The 18,403-nt window shown below is 40.4% G+C and overlaps 1 protein-coding gene across 3 annotated transcripts in view; it reads right to left on the bottom strand.

Annotated features, from left to right (window-relative positions):
* The window catches only part of DNAH5 (dynein axonemal heavy chain 5), a 257,848-nt gene that overhangs the window by 4,780 nt on the left and 234,665 nt on the right, over nt 1-18,403 (bottom strand). For all 3 annotated transcript variants that reach the window (XM_057496308.1, XM_036896717.2, XM_057496315.1), the window contains exons 71-78: nt 16,566-16,811; nt 13,533-13,752; nt 12,234-12,439; nt 11,452-11,655; nt 9,470-9,685; nt 7,686-7,898; nt 5,225-5,377; nt 4,593-4,824 (exon numbers count right to left, since the gene is read on the bottom strand). In XM_057496308.1, coding sequence (XP_057352291.1) covers nt 4,593-4,824; nt 5,225-5,377; nt 7,686-7,898; nt 9,470-9,685; nt 11,452-11,655; nt 12,234-12,439; nt 13,533-13,752; nt 16,566-16,811 — 1,690 coding nt within the window. The remainder of the gene's footprint in view (nt 1-4,592; nt 4,825-5,224; nt 5,378-7,685; nt 7,899-9,469; nt 9,686-11,451; nt 11,656-12,233; nt 12,440-13,532; nt 13,753-16,565; nt 16,812-18,403) is intronic.

Below are 18,403 nucleotides of genomic sequence, written 5' to 3'. Positions count from 1 at the left end.
GATGCAGAAGCTGTGCTCCTAACCTCAGCCATAGTTGGGAAGCACTATGTATCTGTGCCCCTGTCTTTGCAGAAAGATGTGGATATGACCCAGTGAGAGCTAGTATCTAACTTCAATTTGTGGCATACTTGAGACTCCTCCAAGGTCACATGACTAACTACTAGGGTGGTAAAGGCAGAAGTGCAACCCAAATATTCAGGCTTCTGGCACACTGAGAACGTGGGGCCTTTTATAGGACCAGGGAGGTAGCCACCTTTAGCTTACAGCACAGGGGCAGGAAGGCCATAGAAAATGAGAGCTCTCATCTGCATGGGGCAGAGGCTCTGAGTGTCTGCCTTACCACATCCCTGAAAAAAATCAACACATGACTTCAAAATGCAAGGAAGCTGTCCTCATTTTCAATGTAGCCTTTTTGTTCAAGGTTCGACCCAGATGTTACAGAGACTCCCTAAATGCATTGTGTTAGGTAGAACACTAGCGACAGGACTTCCCAGAGGTTTGCATTCATCTCAGTGTGACTCTGACACCAGCTTTGGTAGCCAGGAATCATAGACAAATGGAATCATAATGTCTCCAAACCTTAATTTCCTCATCTGCAAAACAGGCATGCTATATTTTACAGAGATTTTGTAAAGACTGAGTAAGTTAGTATATGTGAATGCCTGGCATAGTGTAATGCCTGGAATGCAGTAGATGCCCAAGATGGGTCAGACTGCCTCCTCTCCCTTCCCCCCTCTCTCCACATACACACTTAGCTTTGCACTAAAACAAATCCCCCAGATTCATGTTCCCCACGACTTGAACAGAGTTCCATGTTTACAAACTGAAAGTGGGTGAAGTGCTGTGGAAAATCAGGAGGTCTCCACCTTCAGGGTACTATGGGGTCCCTTTCCTGTCCCAGCCCCACATCCCTATGGGGCTGGATCAGGGAGGGTCATCGGGAGACACGTGCATTATGAATTTGCTTCCCCAAATGTTCTAGATCACCATTTTCCTATCACATCAGCCATAGCACTCAAGTTCATTTAGAAGCATCACTATCTAGACAGTATATCTGAAAGGAGACGTGTCTTTCCTGTATCTGCCTCTTCTCAACTTCCTTTGAGAACAGAGGATCTGGAGTCCACTTGGGCGGCTCTTGGTGAATTTACTACTATTTGGGGGACTTTCCCTTGGTGTCCTAACAAGAGACATGAATAAAATAAACATTTGGAGGCATCACTCAATTTTTAGAGTTAAAATAAATATCTAGACTTCTTTTTGAATACAGACCAGTCCTGTATGTGAAATTCAATAATGAATTTTTTAAGTTGAACATTACCCTTCATACTAACATAAAAACAATTCATTATAAGAATATTCATTTTAAAGTGCTGTACTTTTACAGTGCCCTTTGGTTATTACTGATGCTATGCCTCTTTATCTCATTTAGAACCCTACACAGTTATCAAAATTAGATGAAAATTAGATTTATAGTATGAAAAGAGTAGCAGAATGTTAGCTCTTCATCACTTAAAAAAAAAACACCTCCCCAACAACAAAACTATCTGGCAAAAAGTTCCACCAACTTTTATTGAGAAGGAAGAAAAGAAGAATTAAAGTTTTTCTTTTTTTGCCTTATATTTTTGCAGTACTTTGAAATTAGTCATTTTTTTCTTTGCTTATTTCATTTCCCCCCTTACCTGATGTTAATGAGCATCACTGCTGACTAAGGCCCAGCAGGATGAGTACAGTTCTTCTATAAAAATCTGTTCTTAAATAATAAAGAATTGCCTGTATTATAACATTATTACCTTATTACCACCATGCTGAGCTGTTCAATGTCATATGGCAATGGATTTTTACAGTTTAGTCACAAGAAATAAAAAAGTAACACCTAACCAAATGTGAGAAAGATTTTCCTTTCACTTTATAAGGGAAACATTTTTACAACCTGTCGACTAGATGCAGTCATACAATAAGTGAAATTCCTAAAGTATTATTTTTGGGTAAAAGAACCTTTGATTATTATTTCTCTAAAATAATCACTGCCCCAGGCCTTCACCCCACCCTAAGAACCAGTAAGTTCACAGCCACAGGCAGCGAGCTTGCCTACGGCCCGGCAGACGTCTGTTCTTTGAGATGCAGCTGGGGTGTGGGAGCCACCACGCGGGTCAGGAGCTGTGCCAAGGGGCATCTTCACGCTTCTTTGCTGATGCTCGGCTCTCCTCTGGGCTCCTCTTCCTTCATATGCCCTCCTGTCCCTCACACACAGCAGAGCCACTGCTGCCTCATGGCTGCCCACCTGCCTCTGCTCCTGGACCAGCAGAGCTGTTCTCTACCCCTTGGATCTTAGTAGTCCAATGTTCCCTCCTCAGCAAGACCCCAAATTATCCCTGAGCCCCTAAGCTACCCCACTTCCTCGACTACCATGTGTGTGTGTTCTTTATAGAAACAAGAACTCTCTGAAATCAGTATATTCATTTACAGTCGATTCTATTATTTATGGGGCTTAAGTATATAAAGTCATTGCAAACACTGATTAGTAAATATTGAACCGCTGCTCCTAGGGAACATATAGGAAGCGGTTCCTGTGAGCCTCTGGTCACATTTTTTGCCAGCTCATCAATACATAACCTTGTTTTATGTGTGTTTCAGTTTCAAGACACCTTTTTAATAAGCGCTGTTGATTTCAACAGTGAACATAAGGCCAGCAGCACTACAACTCATGCTGAAGGAAGCTCATTTAACATCCATATTTTCTTCATAAGGCACATCACAGTACACCGGCACTATGCTTGGGCCATTTAAACAGCAGAAAGACAAAAATGTGAAAAATGTAGCATTACTTAGACCACAAAGAGGACACTCATTCACAGTATGAGAGTTGAAACAAGAAGGCAAAGCGTCGGCTTATTCAACCTCAGATGGGAACACGCATGTCAGACAACTCGAATTTTTCACTGCTTTGTGCATGTCTACCAATGACCGGAAAGTGCCACAAGCACTGATTCAGGGGTTACCAATAAGTCTTAGACTACAGGATAATTCATAAGTACAGAAACCATGAGTACAGAGCATCAACTTTATTTGCTTCTTTCTCAGCTGCCCTTCCCTCTTTGAGACTGTTCCATGAGAATGGGAGTCCTTCTTAGTTTCTCCCACCATTGCATCCCTGGCACCTCAGCAGTAAATGGCAGGTTGGTCACCACCAGATAAATGTCCACTGAATGACCAAGTGAGCTGATGCTCTTTCCCTCTGCCAAGAAAAGTCTCTCTCTTAACTCCCTGTCAAACATATTCTTGTCCTCCAAAGCACATCTCAAAAGCAGTCTCCACTAATCCCCCAAAGTTACATATTCCTTCTAGGTTCCCTGAGCATTCTCAGTGTATCTCTATCATCACATGTATCAAAGTCTAATTTAATGATTTATTTACTTATCAGTCTCCTTCACTAACCCATCAGTCCCTTGTGGGCATAATCTGGCTTGTAACTATCTTTGTGTCCCTTGCACTTAAGATTGTGGCTGGTGTATATTAGGCATCCAGCAAATTTTTGCTTAAAAAATAAATAACACAGTTTATAAACTCTTTTCCCTTGACTCATGTTTCCAAATGTTATTTTACCTAAGAGACGGGAATGCTTGAAGCTGTCTTTTAAGAAAGATTATCTTCCCCCTCACTTTAAAGAAAAATCTTTTGTGCTTCTCTCATCAAACCAGGACTGTCATGACACCTCTAAAAATTTATGGCTGATCACAATCATTTCACTCTTCAGATGAATATCATCAGATCATCATGTTCTATAGCTTGAATATATGGAATTTTTATTTTTTAAAAATAAAATTAAGTTTTAAAAAATAAAGTGAACAAGGAAATGCCACAAGTGCTGAGAGGTGGTTGCTGCTGAGGAGATGTTACCAGAGTGAAATGCAGTGACAAAGGTCCCCAGAAAAAAGGTCCCCAGAAGATGCTTTAGGTGCTTCTGGACATGTCAAACAGAGCTTTGATGACTTTTTCAAAGTAGAATAATGTGTGTGCTTCATAGAAGTGTTATTACATTCCGAGGCTAAACCATTTCACCATTAGCTACAGGATTAAGCCAAATGTCCCTGGATTCAATCTGTCCTTCACAGTCTCCAAGCTGGTGCAGCCACCACTCCAGTGAGCCCTGTGAAGTCCTGCCTGGAGAGCCCTCTTCCCCCACATGCTCCTCCTCATCACATCAGCCTTCCAAACCCAGTCCAGGCCTGCCGGCTCTGAGACCCAGCTCTCGACCACTTTGTCTCACTCATTCATACCCTACTTTCCCACCACCTATTGACTATTCCAAATGCTCATTTTTCTCTTCATCTGCCAATGTTTCACAAGTACCGATGTGTATTTTATGTGCTTTGTTATATAGGCAAGAGCTATCTAGAACCACTGCCCCCCAGTAGCACTCGAGAAAGTGCCTGGTGGTTAGTAAGTACTCATTAAATGTGAGTGTGAATGTGAAGCTACTTGATAAAACAGTTGAATCCTCATATAGCAAAAAAAAAAAAGAGACCCATGTTTATAATGTCATCCCACCTGACAATGCCAACACCCCCTCAAAGCGCAAGGCAACTTACTATTGTTTTCTGCATAAATCCTTATGACAGGCATCAACTCAAAGAGCACTTTTGGTTTGGACTCAATGAGTTTCATGTTCCTCTTGTCCCAGCCAGCACCTTCAAGGTACAAGCCATAGACATAGACACCCTCTGTGGGAGGGGCAGAAATGTCATCCTTCATCCACTTGGTGACTTCGTTGCAAAGTACCATGTTGTCCAGGGCCCAGCCTTTGTTGGCCCGAGTAATTTCCTATCCAGGGAATGAACAAAAGTAGAGGATGAAGGGAGCAATTAAAAGTCTGTCTTAACATAAGAAGCAGAACAGCGATGACCGCGTAATGCCAAATTACCCCAGTTCAAGGGAAGTAGAATAAAATTTAAAGAGTTTAAAAGATTCTCTCATAATCAACACCCACCTCCTAATTTAACCACCTGTACTTTGGAAAGAAAACAAAATCAAATCAAATATAGAAAATAAATATTTTGAAATTCAAGCTAGCAGTTGGATTTATGCTCAGGACAATATAATTGCTGGTGCCTGGAAGAGACAGTCATTCTGTCTTATTATAGTCTTTAAAACGATAATGACAGAAGAAAACCCTGTAAAGGAAAATCATCATCACACAACAGGTGCAAACCAGAGCTATTACCTGTCGCATTGCAGTTAAAAATCCTTGGGGGTTAAAAAAGCCTGTCATCCAGAAGCAGTGGGGTCGGCCACTGAAAACCCAAGAGGTAAACTGGCAGTTCCTTTCGACAAGTTCAGTAAACCAGAAACCCAGTGTACTTGAAAGCCACGATGCCTGAAATGCACACATTAAAACAGTTAATTAACACAGGTTTGATTCTGCTGTGTAACTAGAAATTTCACAGAAAAAAGGATGAAATATCAATTTCATTTTTAGAATTTAGAAGTCCCTAAGACATGAATTTCCCTTGGGTTCTGACATTTATGTTTTCAAGCTGTTCTTCCTCCTCAATAATATTAAGTAATGACAGAAGCAGCTAATCATCACGTGAAAACCAGATCAGGTCAGGGTTCAGGATGCTGTTCAAGATGCCTGATGTCAGTACACTCACCTTCCACATGCGAATATATTTATTACCAATTGTTCTATAAAGCAACTAAAATGGTTAATTGAATTAAATTTAACAGGCGTTAACTATTGTTCCTTAGGTTACATTTTCAATAGATAACTATAAAACAAGATTTCTATGTACATAAATGTGCCCATGGCCTTCTCATTAAAATATACTCTCATATATTAAAACATATTCTGCAGATGATAAACCATACAAGCCTTTCTCCACTTTCCACTTTAAAAGAAGCAAGCAAGTTATCTTCTGAATCCTTTATCCTTTAGAATGAACTTTTTTAATATGTATTTTTATTGAAGTATAGTTGATAGACAATATCATATTGGTTTCAAGTATATAACATAGTGATTTGACAGTTATATAGAATGCACTGCTATTTCTTCTGATGAAGGAACAGAAATGGAAACACAAGTCTCTTTGCTATCAGCAAATGAATTGCGTCCACTGCCTGTAACATTCTGGCTGAATTCACATGTGGAAATTCTATTATTACAATTGGCATAAATATGTCATGAATGTCATCAGCAGCTGCACTGATAGGTATTTCAAAGCATATTTCATAACATTTTTCTGTAATTGCAATATTCTATGTATGATTAAATATAGTGATCAACATGGGCAGATGTACCCCTTGAATGTCAAAGAACTTAAGAATTAATTTGCCTATTTTTCCCTTAAATTCCAAAGAGTGATAACAAGTTGAGTAGAATAAAAGTCTGCACAAAAAGATCATAATTAAAAATCAGGTAACTCATTCTATCCCGTCTTTATAAATGTGTTAACTAGAAGAGATGTGTATATACCACATATGCTCTGGGGACACAGGGGACCGTTAATGAGAGGGTGCCTCCTGACAAGGGTCCCTGTGCAGAACCCCCAGGTGCTGACCATGCTGGGTGAGCCTGTTCAGTGGGGAACTACCCTACAAGGCCCGGCTCCCAGGCAGCTATCACTCCATCACTGGCAACAAGGAGAGTCAATTCAGACAGCAAACTGTCCAGTCTTGGCAATGAATTTATTGAAGGTGAGAAGGAAGGGAAGGGGTCTGGTCAAAGTGAATCTGAGTTTCTAAGCCGTGTGACTCAGGGATGGCTGGTGGCATCATCCAATAAGATGGAGAAGGCAATAGGGAGGGTACTCCCTACATTGCCTTCATGACCCATTACCGCCTTAGGATCTGCCACAGCCTTGGACATCAGAGCCTTGGCACTAAACGAGTATCTTCCAAGAGACTAGCAGATCTAACCCCACCGTGTCACCTTCCCATGTACCTGAGTAACCTCCAAAAGGCCAAGCCTCAGTCACCCCAGAACCTAATTTCATCTCTATACCCCACCCTCCCTGGACATCCCCCAATATGACTCTGCCCCCCAGCCCTCCTGCCATGCTCTGCCCTGTTAGTGCCATGATCCGCCAAGCTCTCTACAAAGATACTCAGGTACTCATTGTACTTTTCCAAGTAGAAGACCATTTCTTAAAACCACATCTGTCATTTAGCACAATTGCTAACACATATACAGTAAGCACAGTGCTAAATTATTATCTTGAGATATACAAACTCACATATTCACAGACAAAGTAAGGGAAAATGTTTCTCTTTGGTGTGACTTTTGATATATGTATGTGTCTAGGAACAGTCCCTTCTATAAAACTAGCACCATGGGCTTTGACTTCCAAGAGCTTGGGTTCTAATTCTGATTCCTGGACTTCTTAGGTGTGTGATCTGCATATATTTAACCTCTCCTAACCTCAAGTTCCTCATCTGTAAAATGAGGGCAATAAAATGCATGGTATAAATAATGCAGACAAATTGCTCAGTAGAGTACCTGATACATGAGAGATGCTAAATAATTTCCTTCATTATCTACAATCTAAAAACACAGGGCCATAAGGGGATTCATCCCTAAGTAAAAGAACACTTTTGAGCAAATTATCCTTACATGCTTTCCACTTGCCAGTCACAACTATTTACAGCAATAAAGTGATTAGGTAAAATAAGAGACTTAAACGTACTTTTTTCCACCGAGCTGGAATTCTGGCATCAAACATGCAATTCAGAGCATCTCGTAGATTTTCACTCATGATGATGGTGCCGTCAATAGCAAGTTTTAGCTCAGTCAGTGTGCTTCGGACCAGGGTGAGTACCCTTTGCATCCTGTCTACCTCCTGCCTGAGGAAAATGTTCATCGGCTGGAATGGCCCCATCTTTTGCAGCCTCTCCTTTACCTGCAGTGGACACATTTGGCACAGGCTAAAGATTAGGCGGCTACTGATGTTCATGTAACTGGTACCTGATGAAAAGGCCCCACATTTGAATATGCCATAAACAGTAAGCTTTTATTTTGTTCACTGCCAGACAACAGGGAATAAATAAAAAAGGAAGCACCTGTTAGATGACCAGCCGATTTTTCACCCCATGTAGAAGAGAACAGGCAGCCATTAATTCACAGGAGAATCTAAAATGCATGACTCGACTATGGAACCTTTCAGAAATGGTGACACTTAATGGGAAATACTCACTTACTGCCCACCTAAGACTTGCAAACACACAAGGACACACACAGCAGACATGTATATATGCACAACTATTCTGCTGGATGCCTCAAAAAACTTGACCTCTGTCTTCAAAGCTTTCTAATTTTTCCATCAAAGCATCCATCCTTCCACCCACCCACACACCCATTCATTTCCATCTTATAAGTATTTATGGAGCATCTTCCACAGGTCAGATACTGGGTCAGACTGAGGTACCTTATCCTAAGGCAGCATGGACAGATTCGGCAAAAAGAAGGAGACTCTTTCAAACCCCACTACTTACCATGTTTACTTATGTAATTATAATTATGTTTTTTAGATGTCTTTATTGCTTCATAAATATTTCAACCACTGTTAGCATGAATGACCTTTTTCCTGAGAGTGTAATGAAAGGTGCTTATGAGAGTTGATCGCTGTATTGATTTTCTCCAAACAAGCGATCAGAGTTTCTTCCGGGGAAATTACTCCCTTGGCAATAGGTTCTTGACTTCAGTCTGTAGTACTAGCAGCCTTAGGAAATAAGAGGATGCTAAAGAAACAAAATGCTGTGTTTCCTTCTGAAAACCAAGAGGAAATGGGGCAATATACAGAGAAACGTGGTCCTATGACAAGTGCCACACAATCAGCCCAGGCCATCCCTTAGGACTACATGCAAAGTAAGCCAATGACTTTCACTATTATAAAAAAAGAAATTAAATTCATCAGAGTAAATAATTTCATCCTATTTCCCAAAATGTCTACAAAATTAACTTTCATAATTATAAATTTTTCTTAGAAATTACTTGCATATTAAAAAGGACAAATCCATTTTCAAAACTGGGGAGATAAAGAAGCTACAAGGAGTTAATAATATAAATATAGACTCCCTGAAATTAAGAAGGTCTGAATTTTAAGGCGTGAATTCAGTTACACACCATTTTTTTAAATAATCAGGTGCTTTACTCTAAGAACACATTACTTTGCTTTGAACAAATGACAATATGAACTACCTCAACAGAAAGTTCTAGAAAAGCAATTCCAACCCTTCAGTACACACTTGTAATTTAATTTTGAATATTAACATTTCTTTATGATTCACATTTTGAAATGATTTCAAGTATCGATCCAAAAATCTTTATCTAGTCCTTCAGGAAGTGAATTGTTTTAAGTAATTTTTTTTTGTTTTAGAAAATGAATGTTTTGCCCTCCTTCCTTCTTCCTTACTGGCCCAACCAACCACACACATCCACAGCTGACACCATGTCAGGATGTCATCCACTCACTTCGAATGGGCTATAGTCCGGGGGCAGTTTTTCCAGCATGTCATCAGCCAGCCGGGCCACCACAGCCTCCCGGGTCTCATCCCCTCCTCCAGAGCTGTCCTTGGGCTGGATGCCCAGGGTGGTGTCCAGCACGTCCCTGGCCAGCTTGCTCTGGTAGGTGATGTCCGCATTGGGATGCAGCCCGAACACCTCGGGGCTGTCACAGGTGGGCAAGCTCTGAACGACAATCACTCAGTTAAACACAGACTGCTGACGTAAGTCCCAGGTAAGTTAGACTCTCTTAGGAAATAAACATGTTTTTATCAGGATAGCATACATTTACATGATACATCTTATTTGCATCAGGCTACAACTTCGATGATTTTTCCAGGAAAGAACCAAAAGTTGCCTTACCAAAAAAAAAAAAAACCAGACATTGAGAAACAGAATAGGTTCATGGTTCTTTAATGTCTGCACCTGGAGAAAATTCAAAGAGATACCGTTTATTTTATAATATGTAGAAAGGGAGCTAGGAATTGGTATTTTGTTTTCCGACTGTCTAATTCAAACCACTTGTTTCAATAAATGTTGTGTAACTAATGGTTACCATGTTTTAAGATACCAGAAAATGATGGCTTTAGCCAGTATGGCCTAAATAACACCACAGGCGGGAACTATACTCTCCCGGGAGAAAAACAGAGACTTATAAAAGAGATAAATACTGAGAGGGCAACAAAGTCAGAGAGAACACCTGGCAGCAACAGAAACAGAGCAAGCAGGTGAAAACTCATCTGTTCAAAAAAAAGAAAATTTACCTACAATTTAAGATATATTTCTATGTGTAAATTACATCCTAAACTTTATTTTTGTCTTACTAATAATTTTCCTCCCTTCTACTCCTTTATTTTATGCCTTTTTACATAACGTCTTCTTATGAGCAGTCTCAAATTCATTGTGAAATGAGATATATATAAGTAAATATATGTATAAGCCTATCTAAATTCATATCTTCATAGGCATTTTCCTATTCAGTGCTAATGATTTAAAGACACGTGTAATGCAGAGAAGACATGTATATTTGTTGATTTGAATTAATAACAGTGTAGAGGTGGTAATATATGATAAGCTCATTACACTTACATATCACTGAACCTCTAAATAAAGTGATAAATATGACCCTTTGGGGCTGCTGCGCTTTAGATCAATCTTAGAGGGAAAAGCGATTGCTAAATAATGATCTAATGAATTCAAGGTATAGAGACAGAAATAGACTTACTTTGAAATACACAGCAGGTTTTCCTCCCCCAATTTCCTGTCAAAATCTATATTATTCCTCCTTTGAGAAGTGCTTCTCAACCTGGGCTGATTTTTGTCCCCCAGGGGACATCTGGCAAGGTCTGGAGGCAGAGTTGTCCCAGGGGTGGACGGTGAGGGAGGACGGAGGAAGCCACTACCACCCTCTAGTGGGGAGAGGCCAGGGCCTCTCTGTTCCACCCGGAATACCAGTGCTGCTGAGGCTGAGAAAGGAAGCTTTACACAGAGCGGCTTCCTGAACACACTCATGGGCCATGCATTAGGCCAGGATTTAGGACCAGATGTCACAGGATAAGGCAAGTGGATTGAAAAACAGAACACACCTAGTCTAGAGGCTGCCCTTGCCTTGTCACCAAAGGCAGCTCAAGTCTCCCAGGTAGAGCACTCCAAGGGGATCATGTAGGCTTCCTACCTCTAAATCTGCCCAATCTGTCACCTCCCCAAAGAACAGCCCTAACCAAGGCACGAACAGAGGGAGGGAGGGAATTCACACAAACACAGAATAAATACAAGCATTTTAATCATTAGGTGAATATCAACATATGGAGAAAGCACCTCCATGGCAAGTACACTGGGTATCACCATTCAAATTTATTTTAAAAGCTGTAGATGCAATGTGAATAAATGCCAAAAAGGCCAAACGGCCATGGATATTTGCTCTGTGCACAAATTGCTGAAGTTGAACAAACCTGTATAAATTGAAGGTAGTTATCCACCGTGTTGCACTTTGGAATAGTGTATCCTCGAGAAAAGCTGAAATCCGGTCCAAACATGTTTTCACTGAACCACACCTTAGCAAATGTGTTCAACAGTCTCTTATCATAGTCATCAGTGACTCTGCCTCCATATTGAATCTCTCCTATCATGTAGCGAACGGTGCTCCAGGAGACACCCTGGGAAAATGATAAACAATTGTAGAGAACTGACTACTTCCTCATCCCTATTTTCCCTGCCAAGTAGCATCTGTGTATTCATCAGTGCCATTCATTTGTTCATTTGTTCCTCATCAGTGATGTGAAATGTGCTGAATGAAAATTAAATAGGCAAACATGAGGACGACTCAAAGCTCACGTTCAGGATTTGAAATAAAGTCCCTTGATGCATTCCTATGTTTTCATAAAGAAAAATAAAGGTTATTTTTGAGACTATTGAATTGTTTAGAAAGCACACACTTCAAAAGTAATCTAGACTTTCATTATCATTTCTTAGGGTTTTAAAAAATGAATTTTTCCACCCTTCTGCCTTCCTAATGGTCCCTTCTAGGTTGTCTTACGTGTATTGTCAACTTGCCTTTGAGAAATAAATAATAATAATCAAAATTTATTCATCATTTCCGTGAAATCCAGAGGCAAATGTCACCCAAGTCTCTAAGATGTACAGATGATGACTCCGCAAGCACGGTTATCACCACTCCAAGAGGACTGGCCCCAAAGCCCCACCATCACCAGGGACATAGGGCAGCACACATTACCTTTTTGATATCCATGTCGTCTAAGTGGTTTTGGATGAACTGCACAGTGGCATTAAAGTCAGCTTGATTAAATTCATAAGGGATGTTCCACCCCAGAGGGCCAAATTTCCGCCTCTCCTGGACCGTGGAGTGCAGAAAAGCCACTGTGTACAGCATAGGCTTCCACTGGGCCACCGTGACCACATCCAGCAGGTCCTGGCTGACACCTGTCATGGTCAGTGGGGTGAAAAAGTGTATCACCTCTCAAGCATCTTTTCTTTTATTATTTTATAGGTTATTAGTTATTTTCAGAAATTCCTGATACTAAACTTCACTTATCTTGAATTATTTTTAACATATTCATATGATAATTATAATTTAAATTTTGGGTGTCCAGCAGGCATTTCTCTCTGAAAAATCTGCAGAGACTGGGGAGAGAGTGCTTGCTAACATACGTCAAGTTCTTGCCAACCTAACAAGACAATGTGGGAATAAAACAGAGGTGGAAGAATAATGACAATGAAATAAATAATATTACTGCAACTATTATTAATAATAATTTTATTATAATTATTATATGGGGCATGTAGTCAGCTTGTAATGGGCTTCTATATTCACTATTTTAATTACAGAACTAAATAATTATGATTATATATATGCAAAATTATTGCATTATATGTAATTTTCTTTGAAAAATGTTATTAAATTTTGTATTTATTATTTTTATTTCTTTCTTATTTTTATTTATTAAATTTACTTACTTTTAAAATAAACTTGCTTTCCCAAAGAGCAAAATATTTTATTGACCTTCCACATCTATTTTATCACCATATTACCTTGTAGACTGATAGGAATTTCAGCCTTGTTAGCAATTCCAAAAAAAAAAAAACACTCTCTGCAAATTTTCAAATGGCTTTATGAAATGAACACAGGTCATAATTTTTATTCAGCCTCTCCTCTTGGAAGAGACAACCTACTTTAGGTATGGAACATGAAGACCACAGCAACAAAATTATCAAACTTAAGTGTCAACATTAAAAGTAGGTATCTAGTCAGAGAATAACACTGGCCAAAGTAGGGCAGCAATATTGGGAAAACAGGAAATAGAATGTGGGAAATCCTTTGCTCTGATGCCCTAACAGTGTCTAAGCATATCCCACATGGAGCATGACACAGGGGGCTATCCTCTCCCCATTGTTTATACCATTCGCTATAACTATAAATTAGCTATAAATCCTAGCTAACTGTTTTTATCATTTCTTTAAGAAAACAATTTGAATACAAAAACTCCAGTAAACTTGGAAGTATTTCTCCACTCACCGCCATATGTTCTCTTCAGTCCTGCTCGGAGGCCCTGTGGAGGCTCATTGGCAAATTTAATGGCCATCTGAAGGAGCGTAATGGGAAAGTGCCTATGAACTTCGGTGGTCATCCACAGGCGGAAAGCATCATGCACAGTCTCACTTTCTGTGATTATATCCATGAGCTCATCCATGAAATCGAGTCCCAGGTGGCAGTTCTGCAGAAGTGCCCACCCACCCTAAGTCAACAACAGTAAATAGGAATTAGGCTGCACTGTATTTCACTCTGAAATTTAAATGAATACATTCTTTATAAATTAAGTAATTAAAATTTAATAGAGAAGCACACTAATCACTTTAAATAAATCTAGGTTAAGTCTAAGGATACAAAAATATTTGAGATAAGCTATACTTTTTCTGATTCCATGTATTATCCCACAGTCCCACCAGCATGCTAACTATAATAACAATATAAGGTAACAGTCGTGAAAATAACCAGAGTGAAACATAAAATGAGGTAAGGACACTTTTAAAGATGGCTGATGGAAAACATCCACATAGCTCAGCTGCTTCCCCAAATCCCATGAAAATCACAATCAAGAAACGTTTAAAGGCATGACCTCTTGAGGACAAAGACAATGAGGGTGAAGCCAATATCAATAACATTTAAATCAGACTCAAGAAAGCTGAAGTGTAACTGATTTATACCACATAACTCCCCAAACTCTCACGAGTAAGTGACAGGAGATCCCTCTGGAAGTGGGGGAAGAAGACGGACTAACACAAGAAGATTGAAAGCGAAGCCCTGCCATGTTCCTGCCTCTCCTAAAGGGAGATGAAAAGCGGGTTTTCTTCAGAAGACTAAACAGGCAGGGTCTGGACTGGAAGTCATCAGCCCCTCGGGGACCTCACTGAAAAATGGGTGAAAGTAAGTTTAGGTACCAAGTTTTAAGACCTACTGCCCCAGAGTACCAGCAGCGGGGCATATGCCCTCTAGAATGTGGAAGAACTTTCTCTGACCACTCTCAGAACAAGAGCCTTAGAAAATGATACACTATCTTTTGTATAATTTATTCTGTGAACATAAGATTTCTTTATAAAGCAACACAGGCAAAATTTTAGATCATGAATAATAATGTTCTCACTGTCCAATCTATAGAATATTTCTGCTAAAATCACCTACAATATCCAGATCATAATCTTGAGTTGTTTCCCAATGTGTAATTTTGGATAATTTAGACTCAACTAGCGCAGCCTGAATTCATTCTTTCCAAGAAACAAAGCCCCAGATCTAAAATCTTAGCAGAATTACATATAAAACTGATCATTTAAGAATTTCACATATTCCCTTATGTTTTCTTCAGAAGCATATAACACTGGTGAATAATTTTCAAACTATTTTTGGACCTCTGCAAAGTTTAATTGACACTGTCTGCAATTTAAAAGAAAAATTAAATGTAAAACATTAACAACAACAAAAAGGCCACATGCTCTTTTTCGTCCAGCTTACAGGTGAATCCTGATCGGTTTCTTACATGAGGACTCTGATGCTTCAATCTTCACCCACAGAACCCCTTAGCCAAAGCGGTTTTTGTGGTATTGTTGCATTCTGTACAAAATATTTTGTGTTTGTCTTACTGGGTAGATCAGTAAGAAAATGGGTATTCTTGTGGAGTTAGTTCATTCTGTCATAGTGGCTCAAAGCTTTCCTACAAAAATTTTTTAAAACTATTGTCTCTGATAAATTACAAGCATGCTAACAACAAAGGCTTTCTATTTTTCATTTTACTTGAAATTAAACTACAAACTAAGAATGGAGAAGCTAGACGCTACAATTTTTCCATTTAAATTCTAATTTAGTTCCCTGAAACTATAATTGTTACATAATTATTTCTTTTAAATTCAAGTTAAGTGTCCTGTTACTGTTAGTTTTTTGTCCCGAGTACCCATATGCAGAGGGAAGAATAAGAACTAAGGAAGAGAGAGGGAAGAGGAGGGAGAGGCCAGGCTGGAGGCCCCACAAGGCCTCAGTTCAGACCAGACCTGGGATCCTTTTTCATCTCTGGACACACTTACGTCACACGGCTTCTGCCCTCCCCATCCCAGCTGTGAACTAGGTGTATAAGCATAGCCCTGCACTCCCTTTCACTGGGGGGCAGGGCACATTTGGGGAATGCAAGAGCCGCAAGGGAAGAATGGAGATTCTAGAACCCTCTGGGCTCAGTTCTAGACCAGGGGAAAGGTACCAGCATGTAGCACAGCAGTAAGGGTCTAGATTCAGCAGCTGGGACCTAGAACACAGTGGTCTCATGGTAAGCCTAGTGGTTAGGGGTTGGGGGCGAAAGACAGCCAGTTCCCTCAGCAGGTGGATTCCCTGAGGAGCACAGAAGAAGCCTGAGATACAGGGAAGCTCAGACTCAGGGAAGGAGGAGTGGGGTCTGGTCCAAAAAATGTCAAAAAGGCATATAGACCAAGCCACGTGGTTCACTCAACCATTCTTGGCCAAGAGAAGCAGAGGCGGCCAGGCAGAGCCGCACACCCGAGATGGGGCTAGACCTGTGTGAGTGCGTGAGTGTCCTAGCCTGGAGCCCAGGTTCTAGAGATGAAAACAGGGCCTTGCTCACTCAGTTAACGTAAGTTCCTGGAAGTGCCCCAGCTCTGAACTTGAAAGGCTGGAGCACTGGTGATTCCATGAGTGGAGCTGGAGGGGCTGGAGAATATCATATATGGCATGGGACTCTGGATCCCACAAAGGGCTTGGGATCCAGAGAGGGGGTTAACTTTATGCAAACTGGTTGGGAAATAAGATGCTCTAGTTGGATAAGTTTCCCATAAGTCAAGGCTCAGGAGAAAGAGTTTTAAATTGTATCTTTTTTCCATGAAAATTTCCTAATAGATATCATAGATATCATCCTTTTCTGTGCTTAGTAAACAGTACACGGTATTATGTAAATATAAGCTCTTAATGAACCATAAGTTCTTTTTTGCATTGCTAGTGCATAACCTATAAATCAATAACACAAAAGGACAAAAAGTAGACATTTGGCCTCACGTTCGCCATGGTCTGCTGCAAGAGCTTGCGGGCGTGGACCTCCTGACCTTGGCCCATGGACACATAACGGGTTTCTATTTTTAATCTCTTCCCCAAGGCGATGATGGAGTCCGTGGGGTCTGAGCCCATAGACAGGAGGCAGATGAGTGGTGTCCGTGGATCGGATTCCTCCCACGTTTTCTCCAAGTCCAAGATCACCCCTTCTGCGTACTTTTCTCCCATGGAGTCCATGATGTACTTGCGGGCCTGCCACACATAGGACACGAGTCATCAGGACTAGCTCTGACTCCTCATGGGTGTGACAGTGCAGTTTCCAAAATTCACCTTGGTGGATTATCGCAATGATGTTCACAGTAACGTGCCAGGGAAACAGGCAGACGTTTTTCCTGTTTGTATTTCCACTTATAGACAGGGAGGCTGTGCTGTTTGCCGCACACAATCACACAGTTAAAAGACCAGAACCCAAGCTGGCTGATTTCTTGTCTGGGACTCATTTCAATTTATTGGCTGTTTCTTGCTATATAAAAAACTTTAAATATTAGGAAATTCTATGGTTTAGGATGCTTTAAAGGAAATGTTTATGCATTCAAATAATCAAGTAAGCAGCACAATGCCTAGGATTTAATGGATGTTTATCAAACAGGTAATCACTGAATGACTGCTTACCGAATAAATTTAAGTTTTTAAAGATTTAATCCATAATCTTCCTCCTAATCATTGTTACCATCCCTTTCCCATTTGCGGCTTATCTCTTTTATTGTTAATCTTGTTCTGCCTGAAATCCATGCTCACAATTCACACTTTGTCAACTATATTACCAAATCATATAAAAATATTTCTGGAAACAGCATAGTCCTTTTCCAAACAATAGGAAAGAATTATTATTTATTTTTCAACAAATACTGTTGTGAGTATGACCTTTAGTCTATTTCTCCCCCTGGTAAGTAATTAGATTCCCTCAAAGAAAATTTTCCTTCTATTCTGATGTCTTCTCCCACCCCATAGGGATAAAACTCAAGTTTCTCCTGAGTGGGATTACCCAGAAGAATCATTCTCACCTAACAAGTAGAGCCCAGCTGTGGGCGCAACATGACATGTAACCTTTCCAAGGGCTGGGTGGGTGAGCCTCCCCACTCCCAGCTCCAGAGAAATACAAAACAGCTCTAGACATAGCTTCCCATAACTCAGATGGACCTGAGCCAACAGGTGGTTGGAACAGGCTAAATGGTTGTCTTTGACTTAAAAAGTTTGAGTCGAGTCAGTAATACAGGCTCTGCCTCCACCGTGAATATCTAGCTATGCTCAAGACAGCCTCAGCGTGCTTTCCACACCCCAGGTCTCTGAGCTTATGAATTGGGATGGTGCCCCCATTCAGGTTTGCCCTCTTTGCAAGTTACAGTGGGAGGGTAGTGGCTACAATAAGAGAATTTTCCAGCTTTTCTAACTCCCCTCATATCCCGGTGAGAGGGAAAACATTGCAAACTGTGTTTGGACTCTTGAATGCCCAGTGTTTGTACTTCCTGCTGCCTCCTAGTTTGTGGAAACTCCAAAAGAGAAGCTTTGTCATCCACATCACAATGTAAAAGCTCCCTTTTGAATGTAGTCTGTCACAAAATATCCATCTTCCCTATAAGAACACACAAAGAAGAGGAGCATTTCCGTGGCCGAACTCACAGAAGCTAATTCAGAAAGGGCTGGGCCATTTAGCAGTAGAGTCCCTTCTCCCTCTTTTCAAGTTATAATGTGTCCCCATAACATCCAGGCCACCATATAAAAAGCAGAGTAAGAGGCATGCCCATTTGGTAAAGTACATACATTTTTTTGCTGTGGCAATTATC

The sequence above is a fragment of the Manis pentadactyla genome, chromosome 2 (genome assembly GCF_030020395.1).
Source record: "Manis pentadactyla isolate mManPen7 chromosome 2, mManPen7.hap1, whole genome shotgun sequence".
NCBI lineage: Eukaryota > Metazoa > Chordata > Mammalia > Pholidota > Manidae > Manis > Manis pentadactyla.
This window is presented reverse-complemented; position numbering and strand designations above follow the sequence as displayed.